General features: G+C 34.2%; 1 protein-coding gene across 2 annotated transcripts in view; it reads right to left on the reverse strand.

Annotated features, from left to right (window-relative positions):
* The window catches only part of poc5 (POC5 centriolar protein homolog (Chlamydomonas)), a 21,395-nt gene extending 2,921 nt beyond the window's left edge, over nucleotides 1-18,474 (reverse strand). The window contains exons 1-12 of one of the 2 annotated variants that reach the window (XM_005165248.6): nucleotides 18,373-18,474; nucleotides 15,428-15,511; nucleotides 15,167-15,311; nucleotides 11,723-11,803; nucleotides 11,440-11,621; nucleotides 11,181-11,357; nucleotides 8,067-8,171; nucleotides 4,866-5,045; nucleotides 4,153-4,318; nucleotides 2,835-2,980; nucleotides 338-454; nucleotides 72-245 (exon numbers count right to left, since the gene is read on the reverse strand). In XM_005165248.6, the coding sequence (XP_005165305.2) occupies nucleotides 72-245; nucleotides 338-454; nucleotides 2,835-2,980; nucleotides 4,153-4,318; nucleotides 4,866-5,045; nucleotides 8,067-8,171; nucleotides 11,181-11,357; nucleotides 11,440-11,621; nucleotides 11,723-11,803; nucleotides 15,167-15,311; nucleotides 15,428-15,511 (1,557 nt within the window). In that variant the 5' untranslated portion in view covers nucleotides 18,373-18,474. Of the gene's footprint in view, nucleotides 1-71; nucleotides 246-337; nucleotides 455-2,834; nucleotides 2,981-4,152; nucleotides 4,319-4,865; nucleotides 5,046-8,066; nucleotides 8,172-11,180; nucleotides 11,358-11,439; nucleotides 11,625-11,722; nucleotides 11,804-15,166; nucleotides 15,312-15,427; nucleotides 15,512-18,372 lie in introns of both variants that reach the window. The other variant, XM_685988.10, reaches the window with a different exon arrangement.
* Nucleotides 18,475-19,377: the final 903 nt, after the last annotated feature.

Consider the following 19,377-nt stretch of genomic DNA (forward strand, 5'->3'; position numbering starts at 1 on the left):
CCAAAATGCACATAAAATATGTGGATGAAAACAGTTATTGAGTGTGCTCAGCAGCATTTGCTCATTGATACCTGAGTGACGGGGTGGTGTCTTTCTACAACGACTGAACTCATGGGTGGAGCGACACCCATGACATGCATGGCTGCAGGTGGGCGACTCGTCCGGTGCTCGACCCTTCCGGTCAGACGAGCGGTGACTGTCTTGCTGGCTTTCTGTTTGCCTGCTGTTACTATCCGTGAGTTCGCCTGAAGAAAGACTCAGTTTTTAAAGCAGCATTAAAACAGGATTACAACAGGCTGATTTCAAATATTCATACACGTGGTTGCAGACATGGTACCTGTCTAAAGGGGTGTATACTGCCCCCTGGTGGACCGGTGGAGTTCACTACTGTGGTTGACACAAGAGTTTCTACTCTCGGCCCTGTGCTTGAGCTGGGCTGAGAGAAAAACTGTTCCTGAAAAAAAGTAACATACATTAAATTAATAGAATATTCTTTCCATGGTGAGGAAACTGTAATACTACAAAACAGATATTTAATAAATAACTAACTAGGATTTACCATACGAACGCTTTTTACAAGACTTTTATACTTGGCATCAAATTACTAAAAAAAGCTAATTACCACTTATGCGAGGTGTTTCTAATGTGGTGCCTATGGCAGGAACATTATCATTGAGTTTTTATTTCATTACTTAAGCAAACGGGATAGTACTTTCCCCGTTCACGGCACTTTAATTATCCGCTGCTGGAAAATCCAGAAATGTCCATTATTTATGTAGTTTTTAGGGTCCATTATTTATGTAGTTTCTTGTCTTTTATTGTTTTTATTATTATTATTATTATTATTATTACTATTTATTTGTTGTCATTTGTAAATCGTCTAAGTTTTTAAAGTTTGTAAAGTAAATTGATTCAGGGTCTTTAAAAGTGGTTGCAGGGAAATGTCATTTTCTTTAGGACTTTTAACATTAAAGTTAATTTAATTAAACACTGGGTTACTGTCACTCTAAATCCTGCTTTTAACCCCAGATTTCACACTTTTCTCTCAGTTTTGGCCTTCTATCCACATTAAAACAGCGTTTTTATATTACAGTCATTTCAGTGTGGATAACTAACTTCAGGAAATTGACTGAAAATAAGCACCTTTAGATGAAAACACCATATTGAAACTTAGTGTTTTATAGTGTTTTTTTTTAAATTAGTGTTTATGTAAGCCCCTTTCACACATACAGACCTTTCCGGAAAATTGCCGGCAATTTTCCGGAAAGGTTGTATGTGTGAACAGGTCCTTTTTGAAAATACCGGTAAATTCGTTCTGGCTATTTTCCGGAAAGAGAAGTTGTAACATTACCGGCAATTTGCCGGAATGCTGCGCTGTGTGAACGCAGAAGGAAGATTTCCGGAATAAGCGTGTGCACGTCTAGAACGTGCTGACGTAAGACGTCTGCTTTAGCCAATCAGAACAGTCAGACGCATTTACGTCCGCGCGGTTTATGAGAATAAAAGCCTTTGAATATTTTCCCAGACACATTTAGCTGCTAGAAGTTAGTCAGATCACGGTTATATGTTCTTCTTAATGCCAACTGTGTAAATGATCATCGATGAGATGCTTATGATAAGCCGTTGTTTGTTTACCTTCAAGCTTTGCGTGTGCCCATGAAACAGCCTGTGAGCGCCTGCACACGCACATATTATAAACATCTCGAAATGCGAAAGTGATCCTGCGAAAGTTGTTTACAATATTGATCATCCACAGAGTTTGTAATTTGGTCAAATGTTTACAAATACAAGCGCAGCCGTTTAAAGCTCATTTGTGGTGAATGATGTCAGAATTTACCGGTATTTTGGAATGGATGTGTGAATGCTCTTTTCCGGAAAAATTCCGTAACGTCCTCGCCTGTGTGAACAGCGCTTTTTTGAATATACCGGTAAAGTCGTTCCGGAAATTTTCCGGATATTTACCGGTATCACTGTGTGAAAGGGGCTGTAGTCTAGATTATTAGTGCTGTTTACCCATTTCTTTTTGCAGTGATTACTTGACCAGTCACGTAGAGTGTGAAATAATGGTGTGTTAGAATGTTACAGCTACACACTTAGCAAGGAATAGCCAATCGCGTGCCTCATATTTATTATCAAGCTATATAAGCTTACAGAAAAGCTGCAGATTGTGAATTAAGTAGTTTCAACATTTGAGGGGGAAAATGACAGAAAAGAGTAAAGGAAAACCATTTCATTCTCTCCTTTATAGTGTGAAAAGTCCATTTAAGAATTGCAGTTGGCATCATAAATGCCTATAAAAACTTTTTTTGTAAGCAGATCATCTTCATTTGTCCAAATAACATCGCAACAAATATTCAAATAAAGCCATTAAGCCGGTAACCCATCAATACTGTGGATAAACTGTGTACAATATAAAGCAAAAAGCAAAATAAACAAGGATTAATTTTACCCAGGTACATAATCACCCATGGGTTATTACAGTAGTTTAAGTGTAAAAATACTTTCAGGTAACATAAACCAGCACAATTTAATAAGAAAAAAAATTGTAAAGAGAAACTGGTCTCTTGTAGGATAAACATTATAAAAGATTTTCATTTGAGAGTAAGAACTTAAGATTCTGATCTCAAATGACTGTAAGATTCTGATTTGTCTTATTGTCTGATTTGGCATTACCTGATCCCAACAATTGTCAACAATAAATATTTTATTACACTTTTACCCACACATGCACTAGGGTTCATTTCAAACTGTTTTGTAGTTTATCAATATGAATACAGTAAACATGTCTCTTAGGATGAAGCAATGTTTAAGATTGTGTTTCTCGCCATTCTCACCGGCTCTACATCCTCTGGATTGCTGTGCGAGGGGCCCAGTATTGGACTCTCCATGACTATTGGACTGAGTCGAGCAGATGAGGCATTTCGTGGAGGAGGATTGGTTGTTGAGCTGGTGCTTGGCTCATCCCTTTGAGGAGGACCATCTACACACAAACACAAAAATGATTGATGACAATGGGTTAGGTTTAAGTTTTAAAGATGTTTTATTTTCGTAGAATTATTTCTTCGGATTTCTTTCTGTACATTGCCAAATTCAAATAAAGATTTAAAAATGCAGGCTAAGTGACAAATTAAATTCTAGGTATGTTTTTGCTTTTAATGTTTAAATTCAGATTTCCTTCCAATATTACAAATGAATGTATTTTGTTGGAAAATAATTCAGATCTTCTTTTAATTGATATAAAAAATATACTATTATATTTTTTAAAAAGCAAACATGTAAAAATGACCAAATCAGTATTTGCAAAGCATATATTTGCTTATATGCATTCTTTTTAATTGACCGTTCTTTTGTGTACTTTGAAATGTACCTGAGCTCAATTTAGAGTTTCACAGCAAAGGCTGAGAATACTTATGTATATATATATATATTTTTTTTTCTAATAAATTTGCAACAATTTCAAAAAAAAAAAAAAAATTTCACATCGTTATTAATGGGTATGTGTGTGTATAATTTTGAGGAAATAAAGCACTTGAATCCATTTTGGAATAAGGTTGTAAGATAAAAAAATGTGGAAAAAGTGAAGCGCTATCAATTCTTTCTGGAGGCACTCTATATGTTTCTCTGGCTATTTTTTATGGCAAAACCAGATTAAATTTTCATCATTTTATAAATATTACTTTCCTATAATAATAATAATAATAATAAGAATAAGAAGAAGAAGAAGAAGAAGAAGAAGAAGAATTTCAATAAAAATACATCAACAGCAATAAATAATACATAAAACTTTAATCTAAAGCCATTTTTAAGGTTTAATTTTGATTTAAAATTAAAATATCATTCTTAAAGGATTTATATTTAAAAATATTTACTTTAAAGTCTCTCTAGATATCAAAAAAATCTTGTCCGATAACATAAAAAATAGGGCATTCCAAAAGTATGTGTTTAACACTTTGGTTTCTGTTGCGATAGTGACATTTTGAGGGAACTTCTCCTTTTAGAAAAAGTCCATGAGTGAAAGAAAGAAGAATCTGAGTGTTTATCACAACCTACATTTCAATGATCAAGAAAACAGTCATGTCATACTAGTACACAGTGCCCTCATAAATGTAATTATTAACACTTAAACGGAGCTGAATCTCTCGATTATCTTACCCCGGTCCAATCTAGTTGCTTCTCCGGTATTAAACATGCTAAGGGCCTCAATGTTCAGCGCACAAACACCACGCATGAAAGCTTTCTTCATAGAGTCTTCATAACGCTCGCGCTCCATGTGCAGCCTGTGGATCTCAGCTTGAGCTTTCTGGAGCTCCTCTACATGCTGACAAACATAAACATAAAGTGTTTTCATTAAGCCTACATCCAGTAACATATTAAAGGTCCCGTGAAATCAAAATAAAGCTTTTTAGATTTTTTTTCTATAAGCTAGTGTGCTCCGAAAAAAGTGACAACACTTCTGTTTATAAAATATGAAACTGATCTAAACATCCAAAGCTTGCAGTTTGACACTTACGCCTAAATGTACTGTATCAATAGTTTTTTTTCATGTCATGTCATACTTCAGTTTCTCATCAAATCTTGACCAATCAAATGCTCTCTAGTATCTGACATGCACCGCCCCCTCCGCTTCTCATTTGATGCACTAGATCTCAACCACTCCCACTGGCAGAGCTGTAAGAAAAACTAAACACTATTGGCTATTTTTTAAAGGGGAGGAGCTGCATAAGTCCCACCATCTCTTCATTTTTCAGTTGAGATTATGTCAAACAGAGAATAAAAAAAATTATATTTCCAAGCACTTCACGGGATCTTTAAACATGGAGTAAAAATAATGCACGTTCAGTGACTTTGGATGGCATGGCAATTACCTGTGCCATCTTGGCCTCGTAGTCTGTAGAGAGCTGCATGCAGACGTCCTCTGCTCTGGCACAACATGCTCTCTCCACACGCTCTCGCCACCTGTTCTGGATGAGCGAGTGCCAGCCTGACCACACCTTCCTCTTGAGCTGCATATGATAGTGCTGCTCGGCCAGTCTGCTGCCCTGAGTCTGCAACACAAGCACATCTATTAACACAGAGTCAACGCAACACAAACTGTTTTAGATGACTTCTTATTTATTCATGTTATTTGTTTTTATTTTACTTTAAAATTATATGATTTTTTTCCTAGGCAAAACAAAAGTACAATTGTGACAGTGCTTAATATTTCTGTAGAAAATTGTGATATTTTCTTCAGGATTCTTTGCTAAACAAAACAGTATTTATTTCAAACATAATACATTTGGTTATGCTATTTTTTTTAAAAGTTTAATGCATGCCAAATGAAAGTTTCTATTTCTGAACTTTCTTGGAATTCTATAATTTCAGTCATATATATTTATAGTCAGCATTCTGTCATATATATTTACAAATATTTTTTTTTATATAAATATAAAAAATTCCTATAGCTTTTTTGTATTTATTTTATCATCATCTGAACCATAATTTTATTTGATATAATTAACGTTAAACAAGAAAAAAAATGTACAAAACGTAAAAATTTTAGGAATATTTTACACAAAAATGAAAATGTACACACTATATACTCACCATCAAGTGGTTACAAACATTTGAGTTTCTGTTTTTGTGTGTGTTGAACACAAAAGAAGATATTTTAAACAATGTAAAACTTGACTTCCATAGTTGGAAAAACAAATACTATGGAAGTCAATTGTTGCAGTTTTCCATTACATTTTTAAAAATATGTTCTTTTGTACGGTGGCCGAGAAAGCTTAATGTGCTGCAAAAAAAAAACACATGAAGTTACAACAAAATAGCAGCAAATAAAAAAACACACTGCATTTTCCCACAATGCAAACAATTTAATAAAACACTTTGCCTTTTCTTACAACACAAACAAATGAATAAAATCACACTGCATTTTCTTACAACGCAAACAGATTAATAAAAACGGCGCTTTTTTTCTTACAACGCAAATGAACTAATAAAACGCGCTGTATTTTCTTACAACGCAAACAAATTATTAAAATGCAAATTTTTTCTTACAACGCAAACAAATTAACAAATCGCACTGCATTTTCTTACAACGCAAACAAATTAGTAAAACGTGCTGTATTCTCTTACAACGCAAACAAATTAGTAAGATGCCCTGTATTTTCTTACACTGCAAACAAATTAATAAATCGCACGGCATTTTCTCACAACGCAAACAAATTAATAAGATGCCCTGTATTTTCTTACACTGCAAACAAATAAATAAATCGCACGGCATTTTCTCACAAGGCAAACAAATTAATAAAATGCGCTGTATTTTTTTACAACGCAAACAAATGAATAAATCACACTGCATTTTCTTACAAAGCAAACAAATCAGTAAAACGCGCTGTATTGTCTTACAACGCAAACAAATTGATAAAACGCGCTGTATTTTCTTACAACGCAAACAAATTAATAAATCGCACTGCATTTACTTACAAAGCAAACAAATCAGTAAAACGCGCTGTATTTTCTTACAACGCAAACAAATGAATAAATCGCTCTGTATTTTCTTACACTGCAAACAAATGAATAAATCGCACTGCATTTTCTTACAACGCAAACAAATTAATAAAACGCGCTGTATTTTTTTTACAACGCAAACAAATTAATAAAACGCGCTGTTTTTCTTACAACGCAAATGAATTAATAAAACGCGCTGTATTTTCTTACAACGCAAACAAATGAATAAATCGCACAGCATTTTCTTACAATGCAAACAAATTAGTAAAATGCGCTGTATTGTCTTACAACGCAAACAAATTAATAAAACGCCCTGTATTTTCTTACACTGCAAACAAATGAATAAATCGCACTGGATTTTCTTACAAGGCAAACAAATTTATAAAATGTGCTGTATTTTTTTTACAACGCAAACAAATGAAAAAAATTTAAATAAAAAAAATAATAAAAATAATAATAAAAAAAATCATACTGCATTTTCTTACAACGCAAACAAATCAATAAAACGTGCTGTATTTTCTTCCAACGCAAACAAATTGATAAAACGCGCTGTATTTTCTTACAACGCAAATAAATTAATAAAACACACTGCATTTTCTCACAATGCAAACAATTTACAAAACCACACTGCATTTTCTCACAACACTTGCAGAAAGAAAGAAACAGTATGGGTCAAGGGGACCCAAAAACGTGATGGACACCGCTGTGCCGTGACTATTGCTCAGTAAAGTTGTAAGTGATCTTTGAAAGGTGAGCTTTTCGTTTGTTTACTTTAATATCCTGATTCCTGAGTCATTAGTATTAGCCAGGTCTGTCACGTTTTAGGGTCCTCTTGAAATATTTCCGTTGTGTTCCATTCTTTTTGAAAGTGCTGTGAGGAAATGGAGCACGTTTTTGAAAATTGTTTGCTTTGTGAGAAAACGCAGCATGTTTTTTTAAAATGTGTTTGCGTTATGAGAATTTGCCTGTCAAACAAATGAAGATCTTTTCTCAATTTGATGGCGTTGTTTGTAATTCCACATGCTTTTTTTAAATTGCAGCACGTTAAGCTCTCTCGGCCACCATACTTCAACAAACAAACACACACAAACCTAAATGTTTGAATTGGAATCACTTGATGGTGTACTGAAGAAATAAACTCAAACAGGTTTGTGAAACGTGAAGGAAGTGTAAACAATCACAGGATTTTCATAATACAATTGTTGCTTGTAAAATATCCTGAAACATTTTATTTGTCTTATTCAATCGATCAATAATTCACATATATGTATTATCTTTCACCTACGGGTAGAAGGAAAACAATAATGTAAATATAGTTAATCTATAATTTAACTGAAATGCTTCCATTCATGCCGAATGTGTCAGTCAATAGAATTAGCATCAGTACTGAAAAAAGTACTTTGTCCATCTTTAAATGCAGACAGTCAGCTTGTAATTTCTTCAAGAAGAAAAAATGAATACTAAACAGAGGCCTGTCTGAACTATCAATCTGACATGAGTAAACAGCAGTGTGTGAAAGCATCTGCCCTGTGCGTGTGTGTGAGCTGTCAGTCAGAGCTGCCCCGTCTCACCTCCTCTCTGGCAGCAGACTGGCGCATTCTCCACTGGGTGAAGCTCCTCATCAGCTCCAGCTTCTGCCTCTGCCTGTCAACCGCCCTGCTCAGATTCACGATCACCTGCAGACGCCACGGGTCAAAGAGGAGACCACAGTGAGCGAAAAACAGACACTTACAGCCTGTTCAAAACTATGAAGCAGAGCAACGTTTCTGTTTGTTTTGCATTGCATGTTGTGTGTTGAAAATAAATTTTTCGATTTTTAATAACATTTTTATGTTTTTTATTTGAATTTTTGAATATACTTACTTATATACGTAAGCCAACAAAACAAACCACTGTTATACAATCATTTGCATAATTGCCCTAACTTGGCTAGTTAACTTTGTTAAGCCTTTAAATGTTACTTTAAGCTGAATACTAGAATCTTGAAAAATATCTAGTCAAATATGAAATGCTGCCTGTCATCATGGCAAATATTTAAAAACAATTGATTATTAGAAATGAGATATTAAAGCTATTATGTTTAGAAATGTGTTAAAAACAATCTTCCTTTTAAACAGAAATTCATGCATACTGATGAATGAAAAATAAGATAAATGTTTTTAAATGTTGTTTTTTCCACATGCTTTCCCATGTAGCAGCAACAAAGATTATTATTAAATTATTAATATCGGTTCAGTAATAGATCATAACTGGTTATTAACGTACAGAACTCATTTATCTCCTATGCGCGATGTCGCAATACTATGGCGAAGGAGGCGAGGGCGAGTAAATAAAGCTCTTACTACAATTAAGGTGGCACAGCACACAAGCCGCTATTTCACTACTACGGAGAAATGCTGTAAAACTCTTTCACTTTGGACATTTGATCTGCTGGCGTATTTGTGATGTAACTTTTCCTCTCCTCTTGGCTGTTAAAGCAGTAATTGTGGATCCAGACACGAGCGTGCCTTTAGGCTGATTTATACTTCTGCGTCAAACACACGCGTATGCTACGGCGTTGACGCATAGCCCTACACCGTGGCCATCGGCGTCGCTGACGTGCACCTCTCAAAAAATGTAACTACACGTCGCAACGATGCGTAGCGCAAGCTCTGTGATTGGTCAGCTTGGTAGCGCTGACGAGTCTGGGCGGGACCGAGAGTCGGGCGAGCCCGATGCAGCGATTGTTTACAAGTGTGGAGTCCCGTGAAGGAGCTCCGAATGGAAAGTTTTGTTTTGTGTTTACCTCATAGTTAAAGTTGTTGCACGTCCGCCGTTTCCTGCCTCAAAGTGAGCGAGTTTGAGCCACTTGTACATTCAGGAAGTGTTCAGGAAAAGCAAAACATCAGCGAAGAAACTTGACTCAGAGGAGCATTAACACCTCACTGCCAACTAGCATTTTGGAAGTGTTAATGCAGACCAAAAGAGACAGCGCGCAGAAGTATAAATGTACGGCTACACGCGTTGTATGCGCCGTGGGTTACGCCGGTCACTTGACGCAGAAGTATAAACCAGGCTTTAGGTGCAAGTTTTCTCCACTGTGTGTATTACAGATTACCTGTAATAACGCGTTTTATGCGCATACAGACTGTAACCGCAGCTGTTCTTCCCGCCATTGGTGAACAGCTCTCCTATTTCTAAAGCCGATCGCAGCCCTTTCTGTTGAGCAGGTGAAGGCAATGACCAGTCATAGGGGTGTAAGACCTTGCCTGTCAGCGCTCAAAAAGCAAGCGGGATAATATTAACATTAGTTTAGTTTATTTGCTATAAATGTTCATGCTGTCTTCTGTGCATGTGTTGGAGTTTTGTTTAATACATTCAGAAAGAATGTTTTCTTTGAGCAGGTCAAATTAAGGGTACACCTCATATATCTTACTGCTTTGTTGAATGACAATATTGTATTACAAATACTACAGAAACATATTTATAGATTTTAATAAAAAAAATATTGTGTTGTAAAGAAAAAATCTAATTATGTAAGGAAAGAATCGTCAATGCACCAATATATCGAATTGAACCGAATCGATGGCATGATAATTGTAACCGAACCAAACCGTGGGACTAGTGTAGATTTACATTTCTACTCGTTACAATTATAGACCTTTTTCTTGGCTACTGCATGGAGGGCGCCATAGCGACCAACGTCTTCTGGTAGATTATTTAGAACTTCCGTTTACAGCATTTACAACCTGTAATTTGCGATCTGAAAATGGGTTTCAATAGCGTTTTGAGTGGATTACAGAATGTTTTTGAAACACAACTTTGAAAGGTGTGTGTGTGTTAAAGCTGTTATAATCTGTCAGATCTGTGGTTCAAGCGGGAGAGAAAAACTGTAACGTAAGCCATGTTTCTTTTCGTTCTGCTTAATCACGTGCCCCAAAAACAGATATTTAAAATAAACAAAACAATATGATGTCTTCTGACTGCTTTCTTTAATAACTACATTACACAACACTTGTACTTTTACTTTCGCTACTTTAGTAAATTTTAAAATAAACTACTTGCAATACTTAAGTACAAAAAATGTTGAATACTTAAGTATGATGCTTAAAGAGCACTTCAACTTCTACTCAAGTCCCTTTTTTGATAGAGTACTTGTACTTTTACCCAAGTCTGGGTTTCTAGTACTTTATACATCTCTGGAAGTTACACAAACATCTTTCATGATCTCAGAAAGCTGTCTTCCCTTTCACTAGCAGGCAATTAAATTGTCAGCGATAAAGATCACGATATTGCATAGCTCATTTGTTAACTATGACTTTAACTTGTAACTATGTAATAAACGCTGATGAAATGAATATTTACTACTGATTTATGAACCTTCTTTACAGACAATTTTCATATTAAAAGTTGCCTCCAATTTTTCGCACAGCCCTAACAGTACATGCAACAGATTTGCTGTTCTAATAATTCAACTCTTTAAAGCAAAATGTATTCTGATTGGTTAGTATTTTGTTCATCAGATGAAAAAACAATCAGAAATAGATTTTAGCAATATTATCACTGTGTCATTACCGTTGCAAGTTGGGGCATGCACTTATGCACATATTCTCATTAAATTATAATGACTATTAATACTGTATTGTTAAAATTACAGCTACTGCCCTTGCTGCAAGTGTCCGTTTAGTCTAAATTTGTGCACACACCTCATCTTTCCTCTGGTTAGAGATCTGGTAAGTGTTGAGCAGGTCTTTGAGACTGTCCATCTCAGCATTCACAGCAGTCATCTGAGCTGCATGCTTTTCTCTCTCCTTCTTCAGCTCCAGTCTGTGCTGCTCCACAAAGGCCAGTTTCCACTTCCTCAGCTCCATCATCACATTACTCTACACAGAAACAATTTTTTATTTCAATATGGTGCATAGATGAAGAATTCTACACGCAGAAAACCGCAAGTGCAATACAAACCTTAAGAGTTGTGCTCCAGGTGTCCAGAATGTTCTCCATCCTGTTGAGATTGTCCTCTGAGATGAAGATTTCAGTGGTGGTGGTGATCAGAGCATCAGGGCTGCTTTGTTGTGATCTGTCTGAGCCAGTCTGTACCCTCGCTGATCTCTCCTCAGACAACACAGACCTGGCTGACATGATCTCTGCTGTAGTGGGACCAATATTATAATGAGAGAGGTCATTGAGACCTGAGAAATCTCTCCATCTAAATAGCTTTTTAACTGAAATGGCTTTGTGTTGTTACCCTCAGACATGCGACTTGGTGGTCTGGATTCCTCTAATAGAGGAGTTGGTGTAGCCCTGATGTTTAATTGTCCTTCATTATCTGAAATGAGAAAGAAAACAACACTTACTAGTTGTGCCATTAATGTTAATCATCAGACTACAAAAATTAACAATAGAGTTAACTAAATGATTTGTTTTCATTAGAGTATTTGGTGTCTGTATTATTTCCAACTTGTAAAATTATAATCGTTATATATATATTTTTTTATATATTGTATTTGTTTTAATTTAAAAAATTATTTTTATTCAATACACTTTTAACACCAGCAATTTACAGGATCAATCAAATATACTAGAACATTTGTATTTATATTTGAATAACAAACATAAAAAACAATATTAAAAGCAATTATTTGTGGTGTAACGATTTGTCACAAATCTTACAATTCTGATCACATAATAATTTTTTTTTGTCACAGATTGGACCATTTTTCAGATCAGCCAATAAGGAGAGGAGACAAATGTAATTTGCTTTCCATTTATTACAAAAACAGTACTGCAAGCCACTTTTGGTTTTAACAAACAGAAAATCAAACCTGAAATTTTATTAAAGACATAATCAAGAAATAATCAGCTGAATAAAAATAAATTGTAAAATATTATGTGAAAAATTCACAATTACTACTTCTGTTGCTGGAATGCTGAAAGTATAAATCAAACATTATAATTTGTATAACCCATATTTATTTTTAGTCTCATTTTCAATAAATGATTGGGTTATTCACTCATGCAACTTTGTATTTTGCTAGCTGTGTCATTTTGATGAATTATTCAGTGGCATATTTTGATGGTTAATCAAATTGGTTAAATAATTGTAATTAAATAATGTAATTGCTGCCTACAATTAAAAAAATGTTTTATTTCATTTTGTCAAGTTAAATGCAAATGATGATGATTTTATTCTTTGCCATTAACATTAGTGGTTTTATCTTAATTATAATCTGTTATCCCAGTACTTCTGTGCTATTTGACTGTTTGTAACTTCCTAACTAACTCAAAAGATTAAAGACTGAATCTCTTTCTTTATTTTTGGGTTTTTCAAACATAGATTTGGATGCAGCGATTTGAATTGAAGGATTATTAAACATTTGCAAATCACCATCATTTATCATTTTGTGTTGTGTGGTGGGTGTGGAGATCCCAAACTTTTAATGATTAATCATACAGCTTAATGCATTGAAGCAGGATAAACAAGTAGTGACAGAAAACACCTTTAATGAAACCCAGCACATCCTGAATAACCCACCACAACTTCCTCCATCATCATTCATTTTACAGGAAAGCCTAAATGATTTCATATATGTGATTTGAATGACACGAGAAGCTATCTCCCTGTGAGTGTTACAAATTTAGGATTATCTACAAGTAAAAAAAAAATGTATTAATCCGCAGGTCACATGTGTTTCGAACCGTGGGTTGTTATCCGTACGAATAACAGATCAACCGTGTTCCGCTACACCCCTAACTATTAATGGTAAATAAATACATTAAAAACGTTACCCTGTTATATGAACAATACCAGTCAAAATCTAAATGATTCAATGCCCTCATGCAATAAATTGCCCCGACTACTTTTTAAACATTAAACTTTTTTTTCTGTTTTTTTTTCTTTTAAATCAATAGGAAAGTGAAAATGGGTTGAAACGCAGGTATAAGTTGATCTCTTTTTTAGGAATTGACTGTAATATAATGTACAATAAACATTAACTAACCAGTCTATTTTAAAATAAGCAAAATTAGCATAATTTTTTCTAGTAAGAAGAATTATCATTTACTTGTATTATTACTTGTATTATTAACTTGTATTTTTTTATTTAGTGTAGCAGCATAAATAATACAATATTTCATCTTAAAAGGGCATACACTTTTCACTGCCAATCATTTCACTGTTTTATACAATATAGATAGGAACAAAACTTAAAAAATTAAATAAACAAAGTACATAATAAAAATAACAATAAAAAAATAATAATAAAAACAATAATAATAACAAAAATTACACAATTGGCCATCTGCACAGCTAGTGTTTTTCAGCCAATGATGAACTTCCAGTGAAAGCTTTATGTGATTGTTTTCAATTTCTTAAGGTTCCTTTTACAGCAACGATTTTAAAATGTAATTCAAATATAACCAGTTAAATAGACTTAAGCATCATTAGCAGCTGGCTAGGGCAGAAATTCCATTGAAAATACTGGGGTAAAATTAAATTACACATTTTAAAGATATGGTAAGGGAAAATCTAGTTTAATGCAGTGATCTTTGTTTTGTCTGATACCCACTTTGTATCATATATCAGCAAGGCAGTGAAGACCGCTGTTTTTTTAAAAGAAATCAGATCTTAAAAGCTGTGATTTTGTATGGGATGACAATTAACCAGAAGCCCTGAGGATGGCTGACTGAAATTAAAAGTCTGTGTGCATATAACCCATTCAGGGAGGGTAAAATATACACCTAATAGTCAAACTCTGTATTAAATAATATTAAATCTTTGTTCTTAGTCTGAAGAGGAATCTGAGAAAAAGCTTACTGGTTATTAAATGTCTTTTTTTAAATGTCATTTTATTATGAATATTGTTTTATTTCATCTTTGTTCGTATTTTTATTAAACAAGAGTATACAAAAACTACAATGTGGTTATTAATTTAGTAGTTAGTAATAATTATGTATATTATAATGGGATGAAAACATGCCTTGTGATGCATGGGGAATCATTTTATTATTTAATTGTTACTCTCTAAACTGTAATCAAATTGTGCATCAAGTTTATTTCCACACCCCTAGTTTTAGCCTGTCTGATTACTTTATATTTTAAGGCTCCTTTGAATGTGTGCTTTGGTTCCATGTGGGTTTACCTGCAATTTGGAACAATACAGCTCTATTGTCTCCTAAACGCACTCACTGGCCACTTTATTAGGTACACCCAACTAGTACCGGGTTGGACCCACTTTTGCCTTCAGAACTCCTTCAATCCGTCGTGGCATAGATTTAACAAGGCACTGGAAATATTCCTTAGAGATTTTGCTCTATATTGACAGCATCAAGCAGTTGTTGCAGATTTGTAGGCTGCACATCCATGATGCAAATGTCCCTTTCCCCCACATCCCAAATGTATTCTACTGGATTGAGATCTGGTGAGTGTGGAGGCCATTTGAGTACAGTGAACTTATTGTCATGTTCAAGAAACCAGTCTGAGATGATTCACACTTCATGACACAGTGCATTATCCTGCTGTAAGTAGCTATCAGAAGATGGGTACACTGTGGTCATAAAAGGGATGTACATGGTCAGAAACAATACTCAGGTAGGCTGTGGTGTTGACACGATGCTCAATTGGTACTAATAGGCCCAAAGTGTGCCTAACAAAGTGGCCGGTGAGTGTATGTGCTGCACATTGTACATGTACCTGCTAGAAGCTGAGCTGCTGTGTCTCTTTTAGGAGTATGTTGTGGATTCTTGGTGAGTTGAGTTGTATTCAACAGCTGTGATGGGAGACTTGGGTCATTTTTAGGAGTCACAACAGCATACCGTAGAAGTTCTTCATACTCATCCTGAAAAATTGAGAAAGAAGGAAGATTACCAGGATGTCCTTTAAACTGGCCAAAATGACAGAAAATCACAGTCAATTATCTTAGTGATTTTTGTGATGGTGGGCATGATAACTTACCTGAAGTGCAGAAGAAACTGAGCTGCCCCTGTCTGAATCTCTAGGCAAATCTGGACTATTTCTCTCCCCTTCATCTGATGACATCTAAAATACAGAATCAAGGAAAACTATCATGTTATAACATTTAAATGACTCATTTAAGTGAGACACTGCAGGCAAAAACTTTCAGGCACACTTTTTACTCTTATTAAAAGAAAATACCCAAAAAACACATTTAAGCGTTTATTTTTTTGCACTTCATCAGTGTGTGTCTATAGATTCCAACAATAATACATTTCAGGCTGTTTTCTTAAAAAGATTTTTCTCTTCTGCACCTCACTAAAAATATCCACCTCATTAGCACTTACATACTGTACAGTTGAAGACAAAATTATTAGCCCATCAGTGAAATTTGTATATATATATATTTTTTTTTTACGAATTTCCTCAATGATGTTTAAAAGAGCAAAGACATTTTTCACAGCATTTCTTATTTACCATCTGCAGAATGTCTTATTTCTTTTAGTTTGGCTGATATTAAATAATAATAAATGAGCAATTGGATGTGACATTTGCAATAAAAACTCAAAACATAAGTTAACAATATGAAATATCTGGTTATATTTTCCAAAACAACTAACCACAGAGTTATGGGATCAAAAATATCAATCTGTAAACATTTGTTTTAGTTTGAATAAGAAAAATAAACATGCGTTATGGATGTGAATGAAAAGTCAGCGAGTTTACAGTATACAACTTTGTAGAAATTCTGTGAATTAAACTGCACAACCCCCCAACCACCTCCGCAAATTGGTCAAAAATAAAAAAATAAATAAAAACTGCTAAAGTAAATTTTAATAGCACCTTTAGAAAATTGGCTACGTATTAAGTACCAGGTGAAATATTAAATATTTCATCATGGCAAAGACAAAAAAAAATTGTTTTTAGAAATATAATAATTTTTAAGCTAATGTGCTTTTTAAAAAATGTAAAAAAAAATGTAAACAGGATTTATTCCTTGAAAAAAAAAAAGACAAATTTCCTAAGATGGCTAAAAATTTTGCACTTCACGCTGAAAAATATACACCAGACTTTACAGTTTTATTCTATATTCAGGACAGGAGGTTTATATGGTAGGACACGTTTATACATAATTTGCTTGATTATATACTATTTGTTTTACAAAAAAAGTTTGCTCAAGGTTTTGTAGTATTAATGTTTTCTGAACTATGAAGTGATTAAAATATATATATCCAGAATCCCCTTTGTTAAAGCTTTTAAGACAAGTAGATTAAAAAATAAACAAATAAAGAATCATTCGGAGCATGAATTCATTCATTCATTGTCCAGATTTTTATTTATTTATTTTGTGCTAGAACTGAAAGCACATGGCTAATCATACAATGGCTGGTTAACATATTTAAACAATTGAGGTAAAGTTGGTTTTACATGATCACTGGGGCTGCACAAAACATCGTTTCAGCATCTTAATGTACGCATTTGCAATAGTCACATTGCAAGATATGCAATGTTGAGTCTGAACTACAGTTGACTCGGAGCTAGGAGATGTATTTAATTACTGTGTTTACACAGAATCTATATCAGGGTGTCTGCATGGTCTTAAAATGTCTGAAATTTCAAAAACTAAATTTTAGGCCTTAAAAAAAGTCTTAAATTTACTGAAATTTAGTCTTGTAGGTCCTAAATCATTTTAAACAGGTCTCAATTTTCCTTTGTGTATGTATAGCTATTCAATTGATCCAACACATCTCAATAAAACTTTTCACAAAACTCTATTTATAACTAATATTATCGTATGTAATGTTTATTTGACATGGGCATAACAATTACACTGGACAAACCAAATGCATTTGTAAATGTTTTTGTAAACTTGCGAACTCTCAACACCTGTCCAAGGGCTTGATATAAAATGAAAGTCAAATAAATATACACAACATTATAATTCTTTACATCAAATTGCTATAAGGCAAAAGCGAAAAAGACTGAATAATTAAAGTAGCTTGGTAAACAATATAGAGACTGTGTCACTGTTCAAACAAATGTGGCTGGCAACATAAAACCAACTTTGCTTCATAACTTAAACACAACATTTAGGAAAACACACGAAACAGCTTTGGGGTGCACTGTGGCACAGTGGGGAACACGATCGCCTCACAGCAAGAAGGTTACTGGTTTGAGCCCCTGTTGGATCAGTTGGCATTTCTGTGTGGAGTTTGCATGTTCATAAACATGTAGTTTATGTGTGTGCATGCAAGAGTGTATGGGTGTTTCCCAGTGTTGGGTTGCGGCTGGACGGGCATAAGCATATAATGTTTAAAACATATGCTGGATAAGTTGGCGGTTCATTCCGCAGTGGTGATCCCTGATTAATAAAGGTTCCAGTCATCGGGGGAGGTATGGGAATAACTAAGTTAAGTTAGTTAGCCATTATCTTTTTTACCCAATGTCTTGCCTTAAGATGAGGAATTCATAGCTAACGTTACTTCCAGTCTAACCTAACATTACTTCAAAACAGTTCCCTATCTAACTCAACCATGTAATCATAATTAAAACACTGACCAGACTAATTAGATAACATTTCCTCATGCAGAGTAACGTTACTAATGTTACTAATAATTATATATTTACAGAACTATAAAATCTAACGAACTCTAACGAAGTTAACTTCAGTTTATTTGAGCAGCAGTGATTTCTCATCGAACTTAACGTTATGGAAGGCAAAGGTTCACTGATGTTTTGTTTTGCTAATGTTCATTACTTATATGGACCATATGGTATATTATACAGTCAAAGAACGACCCAGTGGTCACGCATAAAGCCGATATAAGCAGCGAGCTCCAGAGGCAAAAGTGCAACCCAAGTTCCTGCTGAAGCGTCTTAGCAGGCAGTGTGAGTTAGCCTAAACCCACTGCGTGGTAACAGAGATAAAAGTGTAAGTTCATTACCTTTCCAGAGACAGTTCAAATGTATTTGTTATTCTATTAACTCAGCGAATAGTTCCAGTCTGCAAGAACACACACTACTGTTAAAAGCAGTTTCAAAATGCTAGCCGCTGTAGTAAAAGTCGATTTGATTGGTTGAGAATATTCCACGTCTATTTTGTTCATTGTGATTGGGTAGAACGTTTCCGTGGTAACAGAGACGCGGAAGCGAAGCGACTGTTCACTGTTTGTTGACATGTGTTCCCAATGGTCACAACGGCAAAAAAATATAATATATAATTTTCGCTAAATGCAGTCAGATAAAGATTGATGAAAATCTGAATTAGTATTTTAAAAATGTGTTCCAATGAACATTTACATTTTTTTCTTAGTGAAACTGAAAGCATTTTTGATGCCAAAGTCTGCTAATATTAATACAAAAAGTAGAATTTTACAATAAATACAATTAAACATAAAATATAATCTAAAGATATATGTAAAATGTAGTCTAAAAATATACATAAAGAATAAAAATTTGCAACAATACAATTACATTAACTAGAAAAGTTTCTGGACTTGTTTATTTGGGATAATGTTTAGTTTTATTTTTTTATTTATTTGGTTATTATTTTATTTGAGACATTTTATGTGCATTACTATGTTTCATTTACATTTTTTGCAAATGTATGTTTCATTTACAACCTTTGCAAAACCTGCAAAGGTTTTAGACATATCAAATAAATAGATAAATAGAAAACCTAATTTTTATTTTTAAGTCTCCATTATTACAAATGTGTTATCAGTCACAAATGTGTTCACTTGATTAGTTTTTCTTAGTCGCTTTGGTGCATTTCTCACAAAACTAAGCTATTTACATTTGCACAACAGTTAATGCATTTCTCAAAGCAATCAGTCATTTGTGCACATCATAGTAACAGTTTCTCATTCCTTCCAACAAATGCAAATGCCAAACAGGGTTTGTTTGCAAATGCTGTTGGACATGCATAAACTTTCAGACAACTCTCTGCT

This window comes from Danio rerio, chromosome 5 (assembly GCF_049306965.1).
Source record: "Danio rerio strain Tuebingen ecotype United States chromosome 5, GRCz12tu, whole genome shotgun sequence".
Taxonomy (NCBI): Eukaryota; Metazoa; Chordata; class Actinopteri; order Cypriniformes; family Danionidae; genus Danio; species Danio rerio.